The sequence below is a fragment of the Silurus aristotelis genome (genome assembly GCF_946808225.1).
Source record: "Silurus aristotelis genome assembly, chromosome: 24".
Classification (NCBI taxonomy): Eukaryota; Metazoa; Chordata; class Actinopteri; order Siluriformes; family Siluridae; genus Silurus; species Silurus aristotelis.
The window spans coordinates 1,016,230-1,039,250 of NC_139597.1; the positions used below are offsets into that span (position 1 = coordinate 1,016,230).

The 23,021-nt window shown below is 42.2% G+C and overlaps 1 protein-coding gene across 6 annotated transcripts in view; it reads left to right on the top strand.

The window, feature by feature from the left end:
* The window catches only part of syt1a (synaptotagmin Ia), a 195,596-nt gene that overhangs the window by 144,301 nt on the left and 28,274 nt on the right, over positions 1 to 23,021 (top strand). For all 6 annotated transcript variants that reach the window (XM_083529050.1, XM_083529053.1, XM_083529049.1 and 3 more), the window contains one exon: positions 9,789 to 9,977. In XM_083529050.1, the coding sequence (XP_083385176.1) occupies positions 9,815 to 9,977 (163 nt within the window). In that variant the 5' untranslated portion in view covers positions 9,789 to 9,814. The remainder of the gene's footprint in view (positions 1 to 9,788; positions 9,978 to 23,021) is intronic.

The following is a 23,021-nucleotide window of genomic DNA, read 5'->3' on the forward strand; positions in this document are numbered from 1 at the left end:
GTGTTCTCAGCCGAGGTGCAGGAGGTCGTGCAATGTGTTTCCTTTCCGTATGCAGATTCTGTGTTTGGAATAATTACAGCTTTTCACCTCCTATAATTTACCCACAATGCAGCAGCTAATGGGAAATTCTGATGATTTTATTCGTCTCTAATCAGCACTCTTTCTCTTCCTGAACTTAAAATAACTGCCAGTTTTTTCCCTTCGTTATTGTAGGGAGCATTTGTGGGCGGGTTACTGAGGGTGAATAGAGAGAGAGAGAAAGAGAGATAGAAAGAGAGAGAGAGTGTCATCGAGACAATTTATTATTCCATTGTTCTGAAGATAAGTTGATAGCCGTATTCAGACCTGCCAATCATCTTCAATCATTTTTTATTTCGCATCAGTATTTGAACATGGGAAGATTTAAATCCTTAGGAATCATAGTAAAGGATCGGAGCACTGCAAAATCCTGCCCAATTTTCTTCCCAATTTCTAACACACTCCTTTACTGTAACTGGAAATGCTTTTGCATTATTACTCTGTTCCCTTCAACTGATACATCATCACCTCTCTTCCTCTCTCCCTCTCTCCCTCTCTCTCTTTCTCCATCATTATGGTTTCTCCACTCGTCCATGCCTAATTAATTACCAGGCTAATTTAAATTTCTCACTCAGAGATATAATCAGGGCCAGAAATGTGCTGGTGTTTTAAAAAGAGCAGCATTAAACCTCTCAGAGGCTCCAGTTACTCTGTGTTGTTGGGGATTTAAAGCAGATGGCTGTGTGTGTGTGTGTGTGTGTGTGTGTGTGTGTGTGTGTGTGTGTGTGTGTGTGTGTGTGTGTGTGTGGAAGCCTAGTCAAGTGAAACGTTTACAGCTCTCTCTGTGTGTGTGTGTGTGTGTGTGTGTGTGTGTGTGTGTGTGTGTGTGTGTGTGTGTGTGTAAGAAAAAATATTTGTTACATATGTAAAATAGGTGGGTATTTGGTTGCACCAGCATATTTGTACACAGTATATAGATATTAGTATATATATATATATATATATATATATAGAGAGAGAGAGAGAGAGAGACACTTTCTTAGTCATTGTCATCCATTCAGGCATTTCTGCTGCTATTTCTGGCTGTAACTGAAGAACTTTCGCATCGGATCATTCTTAGCTTCTGTATTTATTTTTAGCAGAGTGATCATCTGTGTGTGTGTGTGTGTGTGTGTGTGTGTGTGTGTGTGGAGCTGAATTGTGTGTGTGTGTGGAGCTGAATACTCTGCACAACGATTTCAGCACCATGGACAGTGCAAATCTTAGTATGAACTCTAATAAGACAATACTGGGTGCCAATACTTTTAAATGTTCACAAATCTAGTAAAAGGGATTAGAGGTGGAGAGAGAGCAAGTGTGTGTGTGTGTGTGTGTGTGTGTGTGTGTGTGTGTGTGTGTGTGTGTGTGTGTGTGTATTTGTGTGCGTGTATTTGTGTGTGTATTTGTGTGCGTGACTGTGTGTGTGTGAGATAGAGGATGAAAGACAGAGGTGATGATGTTGATGCATATTAATGCGCAAATGAAGCTCTGTGCATGTGTGTGTGTGTGTGTGTGTGTGTGTGTGTGTGTGTGTGTGTGTGTGTGTGTGTGCGTTTCTCTCTAATGGAGGTTCTCTTTGTGTGATGTTATCTGCTGGTTCTTGGCTGAAAGCGTCTCTGCTCTTTGTTGAGCTCAGTGAGAACACAAGCCTCGTGGGCACTAAAAGCTTCAGCCTGAATAAAAAACTTTTTATTATTTCCTTTTTTATAAGAGTTTAATAATGAAAAGCTCTGATGCGGAAAATACGGAGGGGTGGAAGGAAAGAGAGAAAGAGAAGAGGAGATAGGGGTGAAGATCTCTTTATACCAGTTTAACAATTCACTTTCAAATATTCTCCTTCTGAACAAGAATCCTGCTCTCATTTCACTTGCTCCTCTCACTCCTCTTATTCTATCACTTCTCTCATTCTGTCACTTCTCTTATTATCTCATTCTTTTTGATACTATCACTTCTCTTGTTCCATTACTTCTCATTTCTCTCATGTCTGTCATTCTATCAATTCTTTCACGCTCTCACTTTCTCACTTCTTTTATTCTGTGTAATTATAGCACTATTATTTTAGTATATAACTGTTCAGGAGTTGTTATAGTTGAGAGTGACTAGTCAGACTGCACACTGGTGTCCTGTTACAGAGTAGCTCTAATGTCATTACATAATTATTGTGGACGGTGTATCAGGAAAAAACATCGCTTTGAGAAAGATCACCTCAGAAAGCAGAATGTGGACGATCACATCAAACAACACAGGATGCGGTGAAGACGAACAGATCAGAAAGGACAAGTGTGTGATTAAAACCCATTCAAGAAAGTGGATCCATAATCTCAATCCATCAGAGTGAGACACAGAGAGAGAGAGAAGGAGAGAGGAAGGGAGAGATGATGTAGTAAAACTTGGTAATGCTGAAGGTTAAACTTATGCAATAATAAAAAAATTACACCTGGAATGAAAAACTTACAGATTGGTTATAATGAGATCAGGAATCAAGGAAACTGGGAAATATTAAAATTATGGAAGAGGAAGATCAGGAAAGATAGAGATTATAAATGACAATCAACTGAGAACTAAAGAAACTGGAGTTCTGCTATCTAGAAAAAATGAGGAACAAATAAAAAAACTGGGAAAATGATTAAAGATGGAATGTTGGAAATAAAGGAAATAATAAAACAAGGAGGCTTGAAAACTGGGAACAGTACAAAAGTGTGAACAACAGAATCCAGCTGATATACAGAATCCTGATATCAAGAAAACCTGTTAGAAGATTCCAGAAGAAATGCAGAACACTCAGAAGCCATGAGGTGAAAGATCTGCTCAGAGACGAGCTCGTTTCTTATTTACATGAAGCTGGTCACATGACTGTTGACTAAAATCAGGTTTTTAAATGTGTTGTGATGGAGGGAGATTCACACGTGAAGGTGAGATTCAGGAGGGAGTTTTTGCCATTTTACTGGGTTTCAAGGACACACAGAGGTGTGTGAGTGTAAAATCAACACAGTGTGTGTCCTCATCAACAGGGCTGCTGTAATTATACACACACACACACACACACACACACACCTCATCTCATTTACACCTACACACATTCTCAAACGTACAGCGTACCCAAATGATCCTCCTCAGGATTCCTTAAACCCCTGAGTTACTTAGAAACGAGAGAATACTGAAGACCAGGAAATATTTGGAACAGTAGGAAATAGAGAACAGTGGGAAAGAAGGGAAGAACAAAAGCAAACTGTAGAATTATAGAAACTGATGAAGACAAGAAACATTGAAAAATGGAGTACACTGGAAAGTTAAGGAGAGAGAGAACACCAGGCTCTGGAGAACACTGCAAAGTGGAGAACACTGGGAAATAAGAAACACTGGGAACTGGAGCAGCAGATTCTTGAATAAGCTAAATACAGTGAGAAACAGAAATCGAGGAGCCTCTGATGTGTTTCTGGGTTTTATAAAAACTGGGTTATTTCTGGAGAATTGAGAAATCAGGAACAAAATCCAGCCTGTGGTGCAGAAACGCCGGCACAGAGGGTGATGTGTGTTATTGCAGAAGACTAGCTGTGTGTGTGTGTGTGTGTGTGTGTGTGTGTGTGTGTGTGTGTGTGTAGGTAGTAATAAGAGTGGTTCTGTACCTCCTGCTGGAGTGATAATTGGGTAAAGCTTTTACAGACAGGAGAGAGACGGGGCAGTGTGTATTAGGGGTGTAACGGTACACGTATTTGTACTGATGTATGTATTTCAGTACACGTTTCAGTACACGTGTACCAAATACAATCCTTTTTCTGTGCGGAACAGAGTTCAAATCCGAGTTCCCTCAGGTACGTGTTAAGTGACAAGTTTGTTTAGTCGTCGCCTCGCACTTTGAGCGCAGTTTCACCTTTTTCAACAAAAACTATTATTAAACTTATAATACACAACAATGGCAGGTAAAAGAGACTACAGTTAGCGCAGTGTCACTGTAGAAACTCACTGCATAATGGAAATACGATTTGCAGTGTGCTGTAAAACATAGATTTTGTAAATGAGTGAAATGTTTTTATTCAGATTCAAGAATTTCTCTTAAAAGGAGAAAATCCCGACAATGTCACATACTGAGAGAGTGAATGAATAAATGAAGAATATAAGGAAAGAAAACGTTTGTTAAAGTCTGCAGAAAAAATAATAAATCTTTAGAAAACTAAATATTAAATGTAAAACACACACACACACACACACACACACACACACACACACACACATCTGTATTACCTACATGGGGTCTAACAAATTAGTCAACTATTTTATTACATATTTTATTTTATTGATTTGATTTGATTTGATTTGATTTGTGCCAATTTAGTCAAATATTTAATTGAATCAATAGAATAAAAAGTGTATTGCATTAATTAGATTCATTCTATTTAATATATTTTATTTTAGTAAAATTTATTAAACTCTTATTTTATATATGATTTACCCAACCCCTTTACCCAAGGAATTTTATTAAAAACATTTTTTTTAATATTTTAACTGATGTTGATAAAAGTTATCAATATTAAACTGCGTTAAGAAAAAAAAAAATTAATGTTTTGCATTTCTTCCCCCGACTGTACCAAAACTGTACCGAATCATGACTTAAATATGGACGTACAAACCGAATCGTGAATTTTGGGGGTCGTTACACCGGCAGTGTTTCTGTATTCCAGCGGAAGAAAACGTCACGTCACGTCACCACACGTTCAGAAGTTTTTGTTTGTGATTAAAAACAGAATCGATCCAAGCATCAGATCACAACACGAGATTCATCTCTCTCTGCTTATTCATGTTTTTATTCACTGGAGCCTTGTAATGTGTGTGTGTGTGTGTGTGTGTGTGTGTGTGTGTGTGTGTGTGTGTGTGTGTGTGAGAGAGAGATATGAATCATCCAGTAGCAGCTTGAAGAAGGTGTTTAAAGGCAAAGTGCTGACTTTAAACACATCATTTTGGCAAAGAATCGTTTGTGCTTCAAATCCTTGTTTAAACACAACACACACACACACACACACACACACACACACACACACACACACACATGCGCACACACGCGCTTACCCTATCACATGACATCTAGTGCTCTTTATCAATCACCTGCAGTCTCCACCAGGTGTTTAATGTAGAATGTAAATGTTTTATAGAGAGTGTAGGTGTGTGATGGAGAGTGTAGGTGTGTGATGGAGAGTGTAGGTGTTTAATGGAGTGTGTAGGTGTGTGATGGAGAGTGTAGGTGTGTGATGGAGAGTGTAGGTGTGTGATGGAGAGTGTAGGTGTGTGTTGGAGTGTGTAGGTGTGTGTTGGAGAGTGTAGGTGTTTGATGGAGAGTGTAGGTGTTTGATGGAGAGTGTAGGTGTGTGATGGAGAGTGTAGGTGTGTGATGGAGAGTGTAGGTGTTTGATGGAGAGTGTAGGTGTGTGATGGAGAGTGTAGGTGTGTGATGGAGAGTGTAGGTGTGTGATGGAGAGTGTAGGTGTGTGATGGAGAGTGTAGGTGTGTGATGGAGAGTGTAGGTGTGTGATGGAGAGTGTAGGTGTGTGATGGAGAGTGTAGGTGTTTGATGGAGAGTGTAGGTGTGTGATGGAGAGTGTAGGTGTTTGATGGAGAGTGTAGGTGTTTGATGGAGAGTGTAGGTGTGTGATGGAGAGTGTAGGTGTGTGATGGAGAGTGTAGGTGTGTGTTGGAGTGTGTAGGTGTGTGATGGAGAGTGTAGGTGTTTGATGGAGAGTGTAGGTGTTTGATGGAGAGTGTAGGTGTGTGATGGAGAGTGTAGGTGTGTGATGGAGAGTGTAGGTGTTTGATGGAGAGTGTAGGTGTGTGATGGAGAGTGTAGGTGTGTGATGGAGAGTGTAGGTGTGTGATGGAGAGTGTAGGTGTGTGATGGAGAGTGTAGGTGTTTGATGGAGAGTGTAGGTGTGTGATGGAGAGTGTAGGTGTGTGATGGAGAGTGTAGGTGTGTGATGGAGAGTGTAGGTGTTTGATGGAGAGTGTAGGTGTTTGATGGAGAGTGTAGGTGTGTGATGGAGAGTGTAGGTGTGTGATGGAGAGTGTAGGTGTGTGATGGAGAGTGTAGGTGTTTGATAGTGAGTGTAGGTGTGTGATGGAGAGTGTAGGTGTGTGATGGAGAGTGTAGGTGTTTGATAGTGAGTGTAGGTGTGTGATGGAGAGTGTAGGTGTGTGTTGGAGTGTGTAGGTGTGTGATGGAGAGTGTAGGTGTTCGATGGAGAGTGTAGGTGTTTGATGGAGAGTGTAGGTGTGTGATGGAGAGTGTAGGTGTGTGATGGAGAGTGTAGGTGTGTGATGGAGAGTGTAGGTGTTTGATAGTGAGTGTAGGTGTGTGATGGAGAGTGTAGGTGTTTGATAGTAAGTGTAGGTGTGTGATGGAGAGTGTAGGTGTGTGTTGGAGTGTGTAGGTGTGTGATGGAGAGTGTAGGTGTTCGATGGAGAGTGTAGGTGTTCGATGGAGAGTGTAGGTGTGTGATGGAGAGTGTAGGTGTGTGATGGAGAGTGTAGGTGTGTGATGGAGAGTGTAGGTGTGTGATGGAGAGTGTAGGTGTTTGATGGAGAGTGTAGGTGTGTGATGGAGAGTGTAGGTGTTTGATGGAGAGTGTAGGTGTTTGATGGAGAGTGTAGGTGTGTGATGGAGAGTGTAGGTGTGTGATGGAGAGTGTAGGTGTTTGATGGAGAGTGTAGGTGTGTGATGGAGAGTGTAGGTGTGTGATGGAGAGTGTAGGTGTTTGATGGAGAGTGTAGGTGTGTGATGGAGAGTGTAGGTGTTTGATGGAGAGTGTAGGTGTGTGATGGAGAGTGTAGGTGTGTGATGGAGAGTGTAGGTGTGTGATGGAGAGTGTAGGTGTTTGATGGAGAGTGTAGGTGTGTGATGGAGAGTGTAGGTGTGTGATGGAGAGTGTAGGTGTTTGATGGAGAGTGTAGGTGTTTGATGAAGAGTGTAGGTGTTTGATGAAGTGTGTGGGTATTTGATTGAGAGTATAGGTGTGATGGAAAGTGTAGCTGTTTGATTGTAAGTGTAGATGGATGATGAAGAGTGTAAGTGTTTGATGGAGAGTGTAGGTGTTTAATAGGGTGTGTAGGTGTTTAATGGAGTGTGTAGGTGTTTAATGGAGTGTGTAGGTGAGATGGAGAGTGTAGGTGTGATGGAGAGTGTAGGTGTTTGATGAAGAGTGTAGGTGTTTGATGAAGAGTGTAGGTGTTTAATTGGAGTGTGTAGGTGTGATACAGAGTGTAGTTGTTTGTAAGTGTAGATGGATGATGATGAGTGTAAGTGTTTAATGGAGTGTGTAGGTGTTTGATGGAGTGTGTAGGTGTAATGGAGTGTGTAGGTGTTTAATGGAGTGTGTAGGTGTGATGGAGAGTGTAGGTGTTTGATGGAGTGTGTAGGTGTGTGATGGAGAGTGTAGGTGTTTGATGGAGAGTGTAGGTGTGTGATGGAGAGTGTAGGTGTGTGTTGGAGTGTGTAGGTGTGTGAAGGAGAGTGTAGGTGTGTGATGGAGAGTGTAGGTGTGTGATGGAGAGTGTAGGTGTGTGATGGAGAGTGTAGGTGTGTGATGGAGAGTGTAGGTGTTTGATAGTGAGTGTAGGTGTGTGATGGAGAGTGTAGGTGTGTGATGGAGAGTGTAGGTGTTTGATGGAGAGTGTAGGTGTGTGATGGAGAGTGTAGGTGTGTGTTGGAGTGTGTAGGTGTGTGATGGAGAGTGTAGGTGTTTGATGGAGAGTGTAGGTGTGTGATGGAGAGTGTAGGTGTGTGATGGAGAGTGTAGGTGTGTGATGGAGAGTGTAGGTGTGTGATGGAGAGTGTAGGTGTTTGATAGTGAGTGTAGGTGTGTGATGGAGAGTGTAGGTGTGTGATGGAGAGTGTAGGTGTTTGATGGAGAGTGTAGGTGTTTGATGGAGAGTGTAGGTGTGTGATGGAGAGTGTAGGTGTGTGATGGAGAGTGTAGGTGTGTGATGGAGAGTGTAGGTGTGTGATGGAGAGTGTAGGTGTTTGATAGTGAGTGTAGGTGTGTGATGGAGAGTGTAGGTGTGTGATGGAGAGTGTAGGTGTTTGATAGTGAGTGTAGGTGTGTGATGGAGAGTGTAGGTGTGTGTTGGAGTGTGTAGGTGTGTGATGGAGAGTGTAGGTGTGTGATGGAGAGTGTAGGTGTTTGATAGAGAGTGTAGGTGTGTGATGGAGAGTGTAGGTGTTTGATAGTGAGTGTAGGTGTGTGATGGAGAGTGTAGGTGTGTGATGGAGGGTGTTTGATGGATCTTTCTGTAGCACCTTGATGCTCATTAGCACAGGCAGGTAATATTTATACTCACATCACACACTTAATGAAGAGCCACTTTCTTTTGTCCTTGAGTGTGAGTGTGTGTGTGTGTGTGTGTGTGTGTGTGTGTGTGTGTGTGTGTGTGTGTGTGTGTAATTACAGCTCTCTGAGTTTTTATGTAAAAATCTGTCTCACCGTGAGAGAAGTTAAACTGTACAGGTGCAAATTAGCACAATTCAGACAATTCACAGACACAGACACAGACACACACACACACACACACACACACACACACACACACACACACACACACACACACACACACACACTCGTCCTCCTCCACATTCCCAGAATGCCGCTTGGCCGCCCACGTCCCAAACGAATAATTTAACATGTCACCAGGAGCTGCTGTCAGTCCTGATCACCCTCAAACCTTCTGCTGTTCTCTCCATCACATCCCTCTCTTCATCTCTCCATCACATTCCTCTCTTCATCTCTCCATCACATCCCTCTCTTCATCTCTCCATCACATCCCTCTCTTCATCTCTCCATCACATCCCTCTCTTCATCTCTCTATAACATTCCTCTCTCCATCTCTCTGTCTATCTCTCCATCACATCCCTCTCTTCATCTCTCCATCACATCCCTCTCTCTATCTATCTGTCTATCTATATCTATCTATATTGCCCTTATTTATTCCATTTCCTGTCTTCTATCATCTATTTGTCTTATTATTGTCTTATTTTTTATCTCTCTCTCTCTTTCTCTCTCTCTCTCTCTCTCTCTTTCTATCTCTCGCTCTCTTTCTCTCTCTATTTAGTTATATATACCTGTATGAAAGTGTGTATAAAGTCAGCTGTGTAAACACTTCACCCCTAACACTAATTAAACCCTGTCATAGATCACACACACACACACACACACACACACACACACACACACACACACACACATGGTATTTAATAATGTATAGATTGTGTATGTGGTTTGGGACACGCCCACAGTGCACTGGTGTTTAAGTGGACTCTATAGTGAATAGGGTGTCTCTTTTTCTCCCTCTCTCTCTCTCTCTCTCTCTCTCTCTCTCTCTCTCTCTCTCTCTCCTCTCGTTTGTAATTGTCCCCCTCTCATTGTGAATAATAACAGACTGAAGCAGATGGAGAAAAACTCACAAAGTCATAAAGATCAGCGACTGACACAATCAGGAGGGAAATAGTTTTTTCAGCGATCTGACACCAGGTTCTATGAAATAGGTGCGGCCTAATATTCTAATGAGCACACTTAATTAATTGCTTGATGATAAGCCCCACCCCTTTTATGCAGTAATATCAGTAGGATTGTATCCAGCAGCCCAGAAGAGTCAGAGGAGTCAAATAACTGAATCATTTAAGTGACACATAAATATGACTCTGCGTAGAATCTCATCCTGTCTGTCTCTCTGTCTGTCTGTCTGTCTCTCAGCACGTGTCTGGCTGTAGACTGTAGTGATGAGTCGGCGGGAGGCGTTAGTGGGGAATCCGGTGCCGAGTGCTGCGCCGGAGGTTCGGGTTAACGGCACAGAGTCGTCCTCTCCTGGAGCAGCCGCGCCCAAAGATGAGGCTTTTTCTAAACTAAAGGACAAGTTCATGAACGAACTCAACAAAATCCCACGTGAGTCTGAAATACACACACACACACACACACACACACACACACACACACACACACACACACACACACACACAGTGACACATGCATACATTATACCTCAGACAGGGGGTTACAAAGGTGTACGAGAGAGAGAGAGAGAGAGAGAGAGAGAGAGAGAGAGAGAGAGAGAGAGAGAGAGAGAGAGAGCAAGGGATGTGTAGATGTGAGAGATGGATAGAGAGAGAGAGAGACAGAGAGACAGATGGAGAGCAAGAAAGAGAGGGAAATGGAGTAAGACAAATACAGAAAAGAGATATAGAGAGAGAAAGGGAGAGAGAGAGAGAGAGAGAGAGAGAGAGAGAGAGAGAGAGAGAGAGAGAGAGAGAGAGATTGCAGTGTCCTTGTGATTCACATTTCACGGCTCCAACATTCACTTAATTTGCTACTACTCCACCTCTCTCTCTCTCTCTCTCTCTCTCTCTCTCTCTTTCTCCCCTTCTCTCTCTCTCTCCCCCTCTATCTATCTTTCTCTCTCCCTCTCTCTCTCTCTCTTTCTTTTTTCCTCCCCCCCCCCTCTTTCTCTCTCTTTCTTCCTCCTCCCCCCCCCCTCTCTCTCTCTCTCTCTCTCTTCCTCCCCCCCCCTCTCTCTCTCTCTCTCTCTCTCGCTGTCTCTCACTCTCTTTCTCTCTTTTGCTGTCTCTCTCTCTCTTTCTTTCTCTTCCTCCTTCCTCTCCCCTCCCCCCCCCCTCTCTCTCTCTCTTCACCTCTCTCTCTCTCTCTCTCTCTCTCTCTCTCTCTCTCTCTTTCTATCTCTCCCTTTCTCTGGCTGTGACTGAGCACTGATATGTTTACAGATACGGGCAGAGTTTCCACTCATGTTAGCACTGTACACATACACACACACACACATACACACACACACACACACACACACACACACACACACACACACACACACATACACACATTAATGATCATGTTGCTTTACTGTACACAACTCTAAAATAAAGGGTTGGTGTTCGGCCTCAGTCGGATAAACCTCCTTCCTACAGCGAGCCAAGAGCCACTCCATTATAGTGCCTTAAATTACTGTTTTAGTCTCCCAACTCCATCACACACACACACACACACACACACACACACACACACACACACACACACACACACACACACACACTCAATACTCCACAGCAATTATTCTGCGACAGTCCAAAAATTCCACCATTTTCCCCAAACCTACTAAATAAACTCAGATTTACACATCCAGCCACATGTGGTCCTTCACTTGAACTAGGAAACCCAAACCTGTTCCAGCATGTCAATGCTCCTGTGCACAAAGCAGCTCTATGAAGATCTGATTCCAGGGTTTGGAAGATGTGGAAGATCTCCTCTATAGAGCTCCAACCCTATTGAACATGCGGAATCTGGATATGAGTGGAGATTATTATAAGAGTGGAGACTACATGTGGAATGAGATGTTATGGTCAGGTGTCTCTAAGCGCTGTGGTGACCGCAGTGAGATGTCAGTGAGATCAGCTCGAGGTCTGTGAGTGGTGTACGTGGTGGTGAGATGGAACAGAAGACAGGAGAAGGTGGCTCTGGAAAGCTGCGAGAGAAACAGGAGTTGTTTATTTATTCTGTAACTGTGGGAGTGTGAGAGAGAAATTCACTGGAAAGATCTCCTTCTTCTCGCTGCGTCTCGGCGCCGAGACACGTTGTGGTGAAGCACATAAATATTCAGCAGGGACTCATCTGTGTCTCTCCTGACTAACAGTCACTTTCTGTTCACGGCAGCCGTCACACACACGGCTGTGCAAAATCACACAGACAGGTACCAGTGCACCTGATACACACACACACACACACACACACACACACACACACACACACTCAATCACAACAGCTTCCCAATTTACACACTCCATCCCTAAAGCTATCTGAGATGTGACTAACAAGCAGAAGATGGCCATCTATCTTCTTATCTATCGGTCGTCTCTGTCTATCTCTCCATTTGTCTATCTCTCCATCTGTCTATCTCTCCATCTGTCTATCTGTCAATTTTTCTATGTGCCTGTCCGTCTGTCTATCTGCCTCTAGATCTGCCATCTGCCTACCTTCCCAATTTCTACCTGTCTACCTGTCTGTCTATCCTCTTGTTTATTTTCTTCTCTGTCTATTCATCTGTCTATCTGCCCATCTGTCTCTCTCTCCATCTGTCTCTCTGTCCATCTGTCTCTCTGTCTTTCTGTCCTTCTGTCCTTCTGTCTCTCTGACATCTGTCTCTCTGTCCGTCTGTCTCTCTGTCCTTCTGTCTCTCTGTCCTTCTGTCTATCTGTCTGTCTGTCTATATAAGTCTCTTCTTTTAGCTGTGAAAAAGGTACTGAAACTGTGTGTCAGCTTTTACTCAAACTGGGTTCAAGGCCAAGGTCACCCTCAAGGTCATGTCTGTAATAAAGAACAAATATTTTAGGATGAAAACATTTTGTAGGATCATTAAATGCTTTAGGATTTTAGGATTTTATTTGTTTGGTCTCTGAGTGGTGTGGAGAGGTTCCTGCAGATTTAGTACCTGCCCTTCACTCTTATTATTTTCACCCAGCAGTGGTATATTGTTGGTGCTGGGACTTGATGATGAATTGATTGTGCATAGACTCTGATCACAAGAAAACTCCAACAATGATATAATCCTGATCATGTAGACGTGAGAAGTAGATTGAGTTGTATCTTCTCACGGCTCGGTCCTCAGTGCTGCTCTACATCAGAATGCAGATTTCTGATTATTTCATTATTTATAATCAGATCCTCCGAGTTTGGAAGTCAGGTTCAGAATGTTCCCATCCCCCGACTCTTACACAGATCAATAACTTGTAATGGATTGAGATTTGGTTTGCAGCCTCGCAGTCACGTTCAGTGTGTTTACACCAGTGTGTGTTCACATTTAACACAATATCGCATTCCAGACACAAGAAATGATGGAATTATCGACATGTTTGCTGCCAAATGAAAACCATTTCAAACAGAATCTCAATGTGGTGTTAGCAGACGGAGCAGTAGCGCGGGATTACTGTGTTCTCTAAACGCATTACAGGATGCTGTGTTGGTCTGGATAATACCTTCCTCACTGCCCCATCAGCACCAGGATTTCACTCAAACAGCATCATTATTGGTATTTAATCTATTTATTAAACCTCATGTAAATAAATGTGATCTTCTGGCACTACTTTTTCTGTGTGTGTGATTCGGAGCAGCAGAACTGTAGCTGTATCGAGTCGTATCTAAAATGAAGTGTTATTTTGATCCATTCAGTCAGTTTTAATCTGCAAACACCAAAAACTCCTCAGTGCTGGAAATGACCATGGCCTCGTGTGAGACCTTACACCATTCTAGTGCTTCACCCTGGGATGAATCTGAGTTTGAGAAATGGCATTGTAGAGATCTCCAGCAACCTCATCCAGCTATGATCCACTAATGCAGGGTTTAGATGTGGTATTTGGTGAAGACAGACAGGACAGAGAGAAAGTTGTTGTAAGGTGTTTGATGGTGTTTGATGTTGTTTGACATTTATTTAATGTTAATAAACTTTTTTATCTGCTTGTGTTTAACAATTCTCTTATAATTCTGTGATTGAGCTTGAAGCTCGGATCAGCCAATAATGATTAACTTCTCAGCGCAGATCCAACCCGAGCCATTATTACACACTCAACCACAATTATCCTAAATAATAAAGACAAAAAAAGCCAAGCTCTCTATTACACAGCGCAAGAGCGAGTGTCCATCTGACCTCAGCAAATTTTACACTGCATTTTTTACTAAAGCTTCAATTTGTGTTAATTTCATGCTTGTTAAATCTCACACAGTGAGGAACACTGAGAATCTCCTGCTCAATAACACGAATACGAGCATTTCATCTCTCAACCCTGTCTGGAAATTAAATTATTTCTAGAGTAGTTTCACGATTGGAAAGGAACGATCACAGAGAGCAAAACAACAACTTCTGTCTTCAACAGGAGCTCCATGATTTCAGTAATGAGAACTTCACACACCAAACACCAACATTCACCATCACACACACGGAAATTCACCATCACACACCGTCATTGACCATCACACACCAACATTCACCTACACACACGAACATTCACCATCACACACACCAACATTCACCATCACACATACCGACATTCACCATCACACACACACACAAACACACCATCTCACACACACAATCATTTTACCATCACATTCACCGACATTCACCATCACACACACCAACATTCACCATCACACACACCAACAGTCACCATCGCACACACTGACATTCACCATCACACACACCGACATTCACCATCACACACACCGACATTCACCATCGCACACCGATATTCACCATCGCACACTGACATTCACCATCACACACACTGACATTCACCATCACACACCGATATTCACCATCGCACACTGACATTCACCATCACACACATTGACATTCACCATCACACACACTGACATTCACCATCACACACACCGACATTCACCATCACACACACTGACATTCACCATAACACACACCAACATTCACCATCACACACCAACAGTCACCATCGCACACACCGACATTCACCATCACACACACCGACATTCACCATCGCACACCGACATTCACCATCGCACACCGACATTCACCATCGCACACCGACATTCACCATCGCACACCGACATTCACCATCACACACCGACATTCACCATCACACACATCGACATTCACCATCGCACACCGACATTCACCATCGCACACCTACATTCACCATCACACACACCGAAATTCACCATCACACACACCGAAATTCACCATCACACACACCGAAATTCACCATCGCACACACCAACATTCACCATCGCACACACCAACATTCACCCTCACACACAAACATTCACCTTTACACACCCCACCATTCACCCTCACACACACCGTCATTCACCATCACACACCAACATCCACCATCACCCACACCGTCATTCACCATCACACACCAACATTCACCATCACACACACCAACATTCACCATCACACACCTACATTCACCCTCACACACACCGACATTCACCATCACACACACCGACATTCACCATCACACACACCGACATTCACCCTCACACACACCGACATTCACCATCACACACACCGACATTCACCATCACACACACCATTCACCATCACACACACCGACATTCACCATCACACACACCAACATTCACCATCACACACCATCACACACACCGACATTCACCATCACACACACCGACATTCACCATCACACACACCGACATTTACCATCACACACCGACATTCACCATCACACACCGACATTCACCATCGCACACCGACATTCACCATCGCACACTGACATTCACCATCACACACACTGACATTCACCATCACACACACCGACATTCACCATCACACACACCGACATTCACGATCGCACACCGACATTCAGCATCGCACACTGACATTCACCATCACACACACTGACATTCACCATCACACACACACACTTATTATTAATGAGGGTGTGTGATGGTGAATGTTGGTGTGTGTGATGGTGAATGTTGGTGTGTGTGATGGTGAATGTTGGTGAGTGTGATGGTGAATGTCGGTGTGTGTGATGGTGAATGTTGGTGTGTGTGATGGTGAATGTTGGTGTGTGTGATGGTGAATGGCAGTGTTTATTAAAGTTTGAAGAGGATGGACACTGTGTGTGTGTGTGTGTGTGTGTGTGTGTGTGTGTGTGTGTGTGTGTGTTGTATAACATGTCTTCATGCTGGGGTTGATTAACCACCAGCAATCTGTCACAATAAATTATGAGTCTCGATTGGATCATTTCTCTTGACACCAGGTGCAGATTTTTTTTCTCACCTTTATTTTCTGTTTTTCAAGCAGCAAATCATCTTTTAGGATTTAATATTTTCACAATTTCAGACACAAAAAGAATGAAATTTCATACGATGACGTTAAGGAGCTTTATGTCAAAAACGAATCTCCTGCATTATTTTTTTGTCTCAAATGTCAGAAACATTTTTCAGACAGACGTCAAACCTAAGGAGAAGAATGACCATCTTCTATTCTTCAGCCATCACATTCGATTGGACAGACGAGATAAACCCGGATAGCACACTGTTCAAAGACACCGATTTCTCTGTATGTGTGTGTGTGTGTGTGTGTGTGTGTGTGTGTCCTTGAGGATACGAGTGGAGATTTATTTGGGACACAGCAGGAAGATGTTTTAGGGAGACGCTTTGAGTTGGCCGAGGATGCGAATCCAACTGTGAAACACATCTATGCATTCCCACTGAGAGTGTGTGTGTGTGTGTGTGTGTGTGTGTGTGTGTGTGTGTGTGTGTGTGTGTGTGTGTGTGTGGTCGAACAAGAGATAAGCGGCGTTTCAGATGGAAGCACATCCTTGCGTGGCGCTCTCTCACGGGAAAACACACACTCGCACAATGGAGTTAATTAGCGAACGCTTCAGTTGCTTTCAGGGACTCGGGCGCTTTTAATTAAGAAACACAAAAGTGTCTTTATGAGTGACATGTCGGTGATGAAGGAGATCCTCCGACTGTTTTACAGCTCTACAATGCTGAGCGTTCAGCCGGAGACGTGCGCTCTTAAACGATCGTCTTAACGCCATTCCATTTCCTTCAGCTTCCAAAAAAATCAGAATCAGACTGAAACAAAACACCTTGGAGAATAAGAAGAACAAACTGGAGATGTTCTCATCAGATCATCACCCCGGGGCAATTCATCCCAACATCATCCCATCGGTTTATTATAAAGGTGTTCACTCAGCGCTCAGTAACAGTCTGTTCCAGGTTGTCAGTCTCAAAGTTCCTGATCTGATCAGGGACAGAAAAACATGTCCACATTCTGCATTATAGATAAATACCAGAGTATCATTTCACCCACACAAAGTCTTAGTACCCCTCTGCCCCGTCCATCTGATAGAGGTAAAAAAAACACTGGCAATCAGATGAAGAATATGAAAGATAAAGCTAGCAAATGAATGACAATAGAATAGATTAGATTAGATTAGATTAGATTAGAATAGATTAGATTAGATTAGAATAGATTAGATTAGATTAGAATAGATTAGATTAGATTAGAATAGATTAGATTAGATTAGATTAGAATATTTTCTGTCATTGCAAATAAATGATGTTTCAGTCTTTAAGGTGCATAAAAATAAAATGTACAATTAAAATGTACACATTAGTGATCTGGTAAAATATGACTACGCTGCACATTTATTCAGTTGTTTGTTATTCATTCATTGCGGTTGGGAATAAATAAATATGAGGTCGAAGTCTGTGACGTGTGTTTAAACAAATAGTTCCAAACATTTATTGATGGTGTTTCTTGGTGTTTAGTTCTTTAATGACTCTGACTCATGAGCAACAACATTAATACACCTATTTAGTGGTTGTGAATGTGGAGATGCAGATGAATGAAATATGTAGTGAATATGGTGGAGGACAGTGAGTGTGGTGGTGAATACAAGGAGAAGATGTGGGGTAATAAATGCGCGGGGGGGGCAGATGTGGGGTAATAAATGAAGGGGGCAGATGTATAGTGGTGGGTCAATGACATAAGAGATGGAAGAATGGAGGTGGAGGAATGGAGAGGAGAATTTCGAAAAGGAGAGATAGATAGAGAGAGATGGAGAGGTGAGAGTGATGAATCAGAGGGGCAGATGGGTAATTATGGACTGATGGATTGCTTCTCTGAGGAAATGCTTTGATTGACAGCAGTGACATTCAGAATGGCTCCTTATTTCCAGCTGTTAAAGAGACGGCTTTGTGATTCTGCCTTTTTTTATTTGTCTCAGGGCCGGACATGAGCGAGCCACGGGGCTGAGAATACACCCTGCTGCTCCGTTACTCTTTCCTTCTGCTCGAAAAATCTGAAGAAATCATCTTTATTCTCCTGAATCTCAGAAATGTTTTATAAAGCTGATTTCTGTTAGACAGAGGACAGAGAGGACACAGCCTCATCCTCAGCTCGCGTCTCTCTAAATCTCCAGCTGTTTTACTGTCGCTATACACAACACAATGTTCATATGGAAATAATAAAGTTAGCTAGTGGAAGAAAGACTTAGCAAGTGCCAGACCAAATAAAAATAAACTAAACCACGTGAAGAAAGAACCTTCTAAGTGAAGATCAAAACTAGAACGCTACATCAGATAAAGCTCATTAAACTGAAAATAACGCTAGTGAACGGAAACTAACAAGACAAAGAGAAAATAGAGAGAAAAAGTACTAGCCAGATAAACTGAAACCCCGCGTTCATTCATTCTTTTGTGCTGTTCAGTGTGGAATCTCTGGCGTCCTGCTCTTCCCACGGGGACGCGGTGCAGAATTAGCATTGACCTTTTCCTCAACCATTATTTACACTAGAATCAAAATCGCATGATCTCTCAGGTCTGAAATTCCTCCCCGGCTCTTCAGTAAAATCTACTCTAAAGTTATAAACCCCATTATCAGGAGAAGAGACTGAGTGCACCAGCACCTTGTCATCCGCTCCTCCCTTCATCCCCTCATCCATCACAGGGCCGATGCTGCGATCCAGCCAGCGGCGCGTTCCTTTCGACCATCGCTCACTGTTTTTCCTCGCAGGAGAGCTCGCATCGATTTTGTCAACAGTGCATTGATTTTTCTTCTTTTCTCGCCTCGTTCTCCCTCTGTTTGCCAGAGCTGTCTGAGGGAAAACACTAGCAAAGCTCATCCTCCAGAGAGCACGCTAACTTCTCTTCCTGATGACCGAAATATATCAACTGTCTACAATTGGAATTGAAAAAAACTTTCTTTCAGAAAATGAGAAAAAGAGAAAAAAAAACCTTTTCAGGATGTTCTGTCATGTCAGATGCTGCGTCATTGTGTAGTTGTATAGAATAGTTCAATTTCTGGATTGTGATTGGTCAGGGGGTGTTGATGTGTTTTCTTTACCTACTGCAAGGGTCCCCAAACTATGTGCCGCTCTACATTTGGAACAATGCCAAAGACATATTGTGTACATTTTAAATCTGTTTTACTTATAACAGTATATCCGTATTTAATCATAAAGTTTGGCTTTAAACTAAACTGTGAGACTGCACGCTGCACGGCGAGTGCTCGATTTATTATTTATAATTTATTCATTAAATAAATATGTTTATTCAGGAAATATTCAAATTTAGCACATTTTCATGATTCAGTATGGTAATTAATTTTTTTTGTAATAAGGTTCAGCGCTATTTTACATGGAATACTATGTTTGATTTTTATCCAGTATCAATTTTAGAAACTCTCGGGTTGAATAATCGTTATCGGCGAGCGTAGCTATCCGTATCGGTAAAATCCACTATCGGCCGACCGCTAGTTATTAACGTATTCTAATTATTTGTCCGATTCACCCACCAACCACATGCATACATAAGTCAATGTTTTGAACAGTAATGAATCTGAAAAAGAATTTTGATAGTAATGATGATTTTTTTAATAAGCTAAAAAAGTGGCGCTTACGTGTCTGTAGGGGGCAGAACAAATAAACTGATCCAGCATTAGGAGGTCAAATAACCACATTTAAAATCATCCTAAAATCCCCACAGTAACACTGGTAGTCACTTCGGCCCGTGTCTCAGAAACAAGTTTGAGGACCGCCGATCTAATGATTTCCCTCAGTCTGATACGTTATCGTTTCTATAGCAACAGCACCTTCACAGGGAGGCGTACAGCGGACGTTGTGATGAGTGAGAAAGGAGAAATGTGTTTATGTAGCATGTATGGAAAGAGTCTCTAGTTCCAGTGGGTTTTAAGGGTCAGAAGTCAAGTCAAGTCAAGTCAAGTTTATTTGTATAGCGCTTTTCACAACAGACATTGTCTCAAAGCAGCTTTACAGAAAACAACAGTGAAGGTGAATGGTGTGCGTTTGTCCCTGATGAGCAGCCGTGGCGACAGTGGCAAGGAAAAACTCCCTTAGATGATATGAGGAAGAAACCTTGAGAGGAACCAGACTCAAAGGGGAACCCATCCTCATATGGGTGACATCAAAAGTTTGGTCATAAATCTTTCAACAATACAGAACAATTTGTGATCATCATAGATCCAGCATCAGCTTCTCCATGCCAGGGCCTTTAAACACTCGGCATCTACTTCTCCATGATCATCCATAGGTCCATAATCTTCACGAGGTGGGACGTGACTGGAGCTGGCCAAACCTCAGGAAGCCTCGGGATGGGGAGAGAAAGAGAAGCAGTGGAGAGGAATTAGCGTAGCTGCTGTTCATGATATTAACAGCACAAGTTGATAATGTGCATGTGATCAGATGTTCTGGAGCACAAGGTTGTGATGTGATGTGCGTGATGTGTGTTATGTGTAGGCTTTGCTAAAAAGATATGTTTTTAATCTACACTTAAACTGGGAGAGTGTATCTGAACCCCGAACACTGTCAGGAAGACTATTCCAGAGTTTAGGAGCTAAATGTGAAAATGCTCTACCGCCTTTAGTGGACTTTGCTATTCTAGGAACTACTAGAAGCCCAGAGTTTTGAGATCTCAGGGAGCGTGACGGATTGTAGCGTGTTAAGAGACTGGATAGATACATGGGAGCCAAACCATTTAGTGCTTTATAAGTGAGTAGCAGTAGTTTGTAGTCTATTCGAAACTTAATAGGAAGCCAATGTAGGGACGATAAGATTGGGGTTATATGATCGTATTTTCTTGACCTAGTAAGAACTCTTGCTGCGGCATTCTGAACTAACTGAAGCTTGTTTATTAATGATGCAGGACATCCACCTAGTAATGCATTACAGTAGTCTATTCTAGAGGTCATAAACGCATGGACGAGCTTCTCTGCATCAGATATAGATAACATATTTCTTAGCTTAGAAATATTTCTAAGGTGAAAGAAGGCTGTTTTTGTAACTTGATTGATGTGATTTTTAAAAGATAAGTTGCTGTCTAAAATAACTCCCAGGTCTTTTACCGTTGAACTAGTAGTTACAGAACAACCATCTAAATGCAGGCTGAGATGCTGGAGCTTCTGTGTACTATTTTTTGGGCCGATGAGCAAAATCTCCGTTTTATCAGGATTTAATAGCAGAAAGTTATGGGTCATCCAATCTCTTATTTCTTCAACACACTCAGTTATGCGAGCTAATTGAGCTGTATCGCCTGGTTTGGATGAAATATATAGCTGGGTATCATCAGCATAACAATGGAAGCTAATTCCATGCCTTCTAATAATATTTCCTAATGGAAGCATGTATATTGTAAAAAGCAGGGGTCCCAGAACTGACCCTTGTGGCACGCCATAATTTACTAGCATTATCCTGGATAGCTCTCCATTTAAATCTACGAAATGGTAACGATTGGACAGGTAGGATTTAAACCAGCTTAATGCCTGTCCCTGAATACCGATGTAATTCTGTAAGCGATCGAGGAGAAGATCATGATCTATAGTGTCGAACGCAGCACTAAGATCTAGTAAAACTAATAGGGAGATGTAGCCTTGGTCTGAAGCTAAAAACAGGTCGTTAGTGATTTTAACTAGAGCAGTTTCTGTGCTATGATGGGGCCTAAAACCTGACTGAAACTCTTCAAAGATATTGTTCTCCTGCAAGTGGTTACATAACTGGGCAGCGACAATCTTTTCTAAAATCTTAGACATAAATGGGAGATTTGAAATTGGTCTGTAATTCGATAGCGTGTTTGGATCCAGATTAGGTTTTTTAATGAGGGGCTTAATAACTGCTAACTTGAGGGATTTAGGGACATGACCTAACGATAGTGAGGAGTTAATAATATTTAAAAGAGGCTCACCAGCTGTATATAACACTTCCTTCAGTAGTTTAGTGGGAATTGGATCTAACTGACATGTTGTTGATTTAGCTTTCATAATAGCATCATACAGCTCTTCCTGTCCTATACATGTAAAACAGTGTAGTTGTGGGGTTGTAAGTACGATTGTGTCAGGAGATGCTGTCAGAGGTTGAACTGCCACAATTGTTTTTCGAATGTTATCTATTTTTTCAGTGAAGAAATTCATAAAGTCTTCACTACTAAACTGTGATGGAACACATTTTTCAGATCCCTGATTTGTTGTTAATTTAGCGACTGTACTGAAAAGGAACCTGGGATTGTTTTTGTTATTTTCTATGAGTTTGCTCAGGTGTTTAGCTCTAGCAGCTTTTAGCGCCTGTCTGTAGCTAAGCATACTGTCTTTATACGCAATTCTAAATACCTCCAATTTAGTTTTCCTCCATTTTCTCTCCAGATTACGTGTTGTTCTCTTTAGGGCATGCGTATGACTATTATACCAAGGTGCAGTTGCTTGTTCTCGAACCTTTTTTAACCGGATGGGGGCAACAGTGTCTAAAGTGCTAGTGAGGATAAGGTCTATGTTGTTCGCCATCTCATCAAGATGATCAGCATTTATGGGTTTAATGTGAAACTGAGATAAATCAGGCAGGTTATTTATGAATCTGTCCTTAGTGGTTGGAATAATAGTCCTACCAAGTCGATACCGTGGTGAAACACGGTTAATCTGCTCTACCGGTAGTGTGTACAGTAGGAGATAATGGTCTGTGATGTCATCATTCTGAGGTAAAATATTTATATCAGTGACGTCTGCTCCGTGGGATATTATTAAGTCTAGTGTGTGGTTAAAACGGTGGGTTGGTCTGGTGACGTTTTGTTTAACTCCAAAAGAGTTTAGTAAATCGACAAATGATAATCCTAGGGCATCGTTTTCATCATCTACATGAATATTAAAATCTCCTACAAGCAGCACTTTATCAAAGCTGATCAGGAGGTCTGAGAGAAAACAAGCAAACTCATGAAGAAAATCAGCGTAGGGTCCTGGGGGTCTGTACACGGTGACCAGAGCGAGTTTTCTATGCATCTCTGAAAGTGCAATTTTAAGAACGAGCACTTCAAATGATTTAAAGCTGAATCCTAATCTCTGACTAACATTAAGAGAAGCACTATAAATGGTTCCTACACCCCCCCCACGACCAGTCTGACGGGGCTCATGCT